Source organism: Sinocyclocheilus anshuiensis, unplaced genomic scaffold (assembly GCF_001515605.1).
Source record: "Sinocyclocheilus anshuiensis isolate Anshui unplaced genomic scaffold, SAMN03320099.WGS_v1.1 scaffold1980, whole genome shotgun sequence".
Lineage (NCBI taxonomy): Eukaryota > Metazoa > Chordata > Actinopteri > Cypriniformes > Cyprinidae > Sinocyclocheilus > Sinocyclocheilus anshuiensis.
Window position 1 is genome coordinate 570,703 of NW_015557235.1, and position 3,786 is coordinate 574,488.

The following is a 3,786-nucleotide window of genomic DNA, read 5'->3' on the forward strand; positions in this document are numbered from 1 at the left end:
CAGTCTTATGCACACCCCTTCAAGTAAAGTGTAACCAAAAAAAATATTAACCTGATATAAAAACAGTGGAAGTCTATGGGTTGTTCTTACTAATATAGTGAAATAGTGTGTCTGTGTGTATGTTAATGTATCACTGTAACTTAATAACTTAATTTTCCAATTTACACATTTGCCAAACATGATGGGTAGCTTGGCTGTAGATTTTCAAGAAACTTTTATAGCTTTTCTAATAACAAGCTATTGTTCCAATCTAGTAGCCTTTCTGTAAAACACCAAATCTCTCTTTCTATCAAATATTACATACTACAGTAAGAATTTGAGCCCAACACAATTATCCTACAATGTCAAGTCTCTCTAATTGTTTCTGATTTATTTTAGCAAATTTATTTTAGGAAAAGCAGTCCACTCAGTAGTGTTTTTAGAAGTCCCCTTAAGGTTTTTAGTTTTTTTTTTGTAGAGAAATAGTGTGTTTTGGATTCATTTATAATAATATGCTAAAAATATGTAATATGTTTTATATGTATTATACTTATATAATATTAATATACACTGAACAAAATTATAAACGCAACACTTTTGTTTTTGCCCCCATTTTCATGAGCTGAACTCAAAGATCTAAGACTTTTTCTATGTACACAAAAGGCCTATTTCTCTCAAATATTGTTCACAAATCTGTCTAAATCTGTGTTAGTGAGCACTTCTCCTTTGCCGAGATAATCCATCCACCTCACAGGTGTGGCATATCAAGATGCTGATTAGACAGCATGATTATTGCACAGGTGTGCCTTAGGCTGGCCACAATAAAAGGCCACTCTAAAATGTGCAGTTTTATCACACAGCACAATGCCACAGTTGTCGCAAGCTTTGATGGAGCGTGCAATTGGCATGCTAACTGCAGGAATGTCCACCAGAGCTGTTGCCCGTGAATTGAATGTTCATTTCTCTACCATAAGCCGTCTCCAAAGGCGTTTCAGAGAATTTGGCAGAACACACAACTGCAGACCACGTGTAACCACACCAGCATCTTCACCTCCAAGATCGTCTGAGACCAGCCACCAGCTGCTGCAACAATCGGTTTGCATAACCAAAACATTTCTGCACTAACTGTCAGAAACCGTCTCCGGGAAGCTCATCTGCATGCTTGTCATCCTCATCGGGGTCTCGACCTGACTGCAGTTCGTCGTCGTAACCGACTTTTTGTTCAGTGTATTTATAAACTCTAAATATATATTTATAAGAACTATCGTATGAGCTCATGCCAAACTAAAGTGATAGATAGAAGTGATCTTTGCTCACTTTCTGTATCCAATCCATTCACAATTTGAATAAAAGCTTTATTTCCCATGCTGCTAAGTTTACATTGCAGAGTTTGGGGAATGACAACTGTATTCAAATTGTGATTGAATCAGAAATTGTGATAACTGACATAGAAACCATAACAATAGATGGGACTAAATAAATCTGTGCATTAAGTCTCTGAGTGTAAATGCATACTAATTGATCTCTCACTTGTTCTATTATCTGTAATGTGTTTCTTTGTTCCTCATTTTATTACTTTGACTTAGTGGTTAATCTTATCTGACCATGAGCAGCGGTCAGTGTGATTCTTGCCTTAGCAAACACCACTAATTATGAGTGTGTATTTTGGCAAGCTAGCATTGTATCATGTCTGTGTGCAGAGTAAAGTGAGCGAGGCGTTGTGCTGTCAAGATGAGTGTGTTAAGCAGCTAAGGAAACTTTGGGAGAAAACACAGCTGACGGGAGCTCACAGCTTTGAGCTGGCCATGACTCAGACAACTGTTCCTCACAAGAAGGTAAAGTCCTCAACAGTTTCTCTTGTGCTCTTCCTCTTTTAAGCTCTCTCTGTCCGTCTGTCACTCACACAAACACATACTTATATGAACCAACATGTATCCATTCACTCATCACTTCTCTTCACTTGAGCAATGACACTGGATTTGGCTTCACACACCAGTCCATCTGATTTTTAAGCCAAACTTGACTGAAGTCATATCACAATGTAAACTGTACATTAACGATTTCATAATGCTTTATCACGTGCAATAGCAGGGATGTTGATACTTTTTCCCATGCAATTTTGTTAATGGCTGTTACAAACACTTTTAAATCTAGGGGAAATAAGGGGTGCGACATCAAAACACGGGACGTGTACTGGAAAACGATCACACGCAAAAAAAAACAAAAAGTGTCTGTTTATTACAGTGACAAAAGTTAGCCCAAGATATTATTTACATAAATTTACAAATTATATACACTTTATAACCAAGCAAAAAGGCTCACAAAATAAACGGGGAAAAGAGAGAAGAACGAGACCGTGCCAAATCAAAGAAAGAAACAAAACATAACTAATCTTACTAAGAACAAAAAAAAAACTTCTAATCTAACTCAACCATCAATATTCACAAACAAACCCCTAAATTAAATAGAAAGAAAAATCTTCAGCGTCAAGGACGCCCTAAATAAACTACTCTTGCTACCAACCAATTAAATACAATCAGGTGGCACGTGTCACTAACCTAGTGTTCTATACACAATTGAAAACTCAGTGTGGCACATGTATATCACGTGATATCTTACCTGTTCTTTTTCTCTTTCCCCGTTTAGTAACATTGGTTTAACAACCATGTAACAGAAACGGTGACAACCTCAAAGAGAAGAAAGATCGAATGGGCCATTGTTCACTAAGTTATCAAAGAACACAGACTTTACCACAAACCGTGTCCAAACATCAAGATGGTACAGGACAAACAAGCACGCAAGTGCCATCACAACAAAACGAGTGCTCTAGCGTGCAAGAGAACTCCCGCTTCTCGCACAGGTGCAGTTTTTATAATCAAATAACGCGCCCTCATTGGTGAAGCCGCGCGTTGTCGTCACTAAGCATCTTGATGATTGACAGAGAATTAGACCACTCAGGTACCCGCGTCTCCCTGCTGAAAATGAAAGTAAAGACAAAGAGAAAAAAAAAGGGGGAGCGAAAAACGAACACCGTACCCAAAACACATCACAATTTTAACATGGGACGTAACACTTCACCCCATAAAAAAAATAAACATACCATGTTTATTAACCAAGCTACACTCTAGACAGAGCATCAGCACACTACCAAGCGCCTTTTCTGAGCACTTTAAATTAGACTCTTGTTTCTGAACCAACTCTTGACTTCGTCTTTGTCATACCTTCACCGACCAGATTCTGCACTATGAAAGTATCTGTCAAATCAACATCATCCACAATTTCTCGTGACTGTGCGCGTGTGACTACGCACGCAGGAAACACATCTGGATAAACTCTAGATAACTCATCAGAGGCTAGACTCATTTTCGGCATATCAGTTACCTCCAACATGGGCATGACTCTAAAAGTTACTCCCTTAACTGGGAGCGAAGGACGTACACCGACCTTCACGTAACCTGTAACGTGTGCACCCTTCATGTACACGCGATGTAGAGGAACTTTAACCACTCCCATCTCAATGCCCCTGACAAAGACACTTGAGCCACAATATGAGTCCGATGACAATGATAAAACATCCGCCAAAACGAAAGATTGATTTGCTCCGGACGTCTTTAGATGAAGGGAAAACTTTCAATCGAGAAGACTGATCAGATATAGGAGGAAGCCAAACTACGCTCTTATCTGTGCGTAAAGAAAATACAGTCTTATGTGTAAGGACAAATTCGTCTGCTAAAACAGCGGCATGTGACAACGATGATACCTTTTGCTCATTCAAATAAATCACAACACGTTCTGGCAGACAACCTT

General features: G+C 38.7%; 1 protein-coding gene across 1 annotated transcript in view; it reads left to right on the plus strand.

Moving 5' to 3' along the window:
* LOC107679005 (ventricular zone-expressed PH domain-containing protein-like) overlaps positions 1–1,814 on the plus strand; it is a gene marked incomplete at its 3' end in the record, with an annotated part of 88,786 nt that extends 86,972 nt beyond the window's left edge. The window contains exon 11 of the mRNA XM_016474407.1: positions 1,680–1,814. Coding sequence (XP_016329893.1) covers positions 1,680–1,814 — 135 coding nt within the window. The remainder of the gene's footprint in view (positions 1–1,679) is intronic.
* Between the last annotated feature and the right edge of the window lie 1,972 nt (positions 1,815–3,786).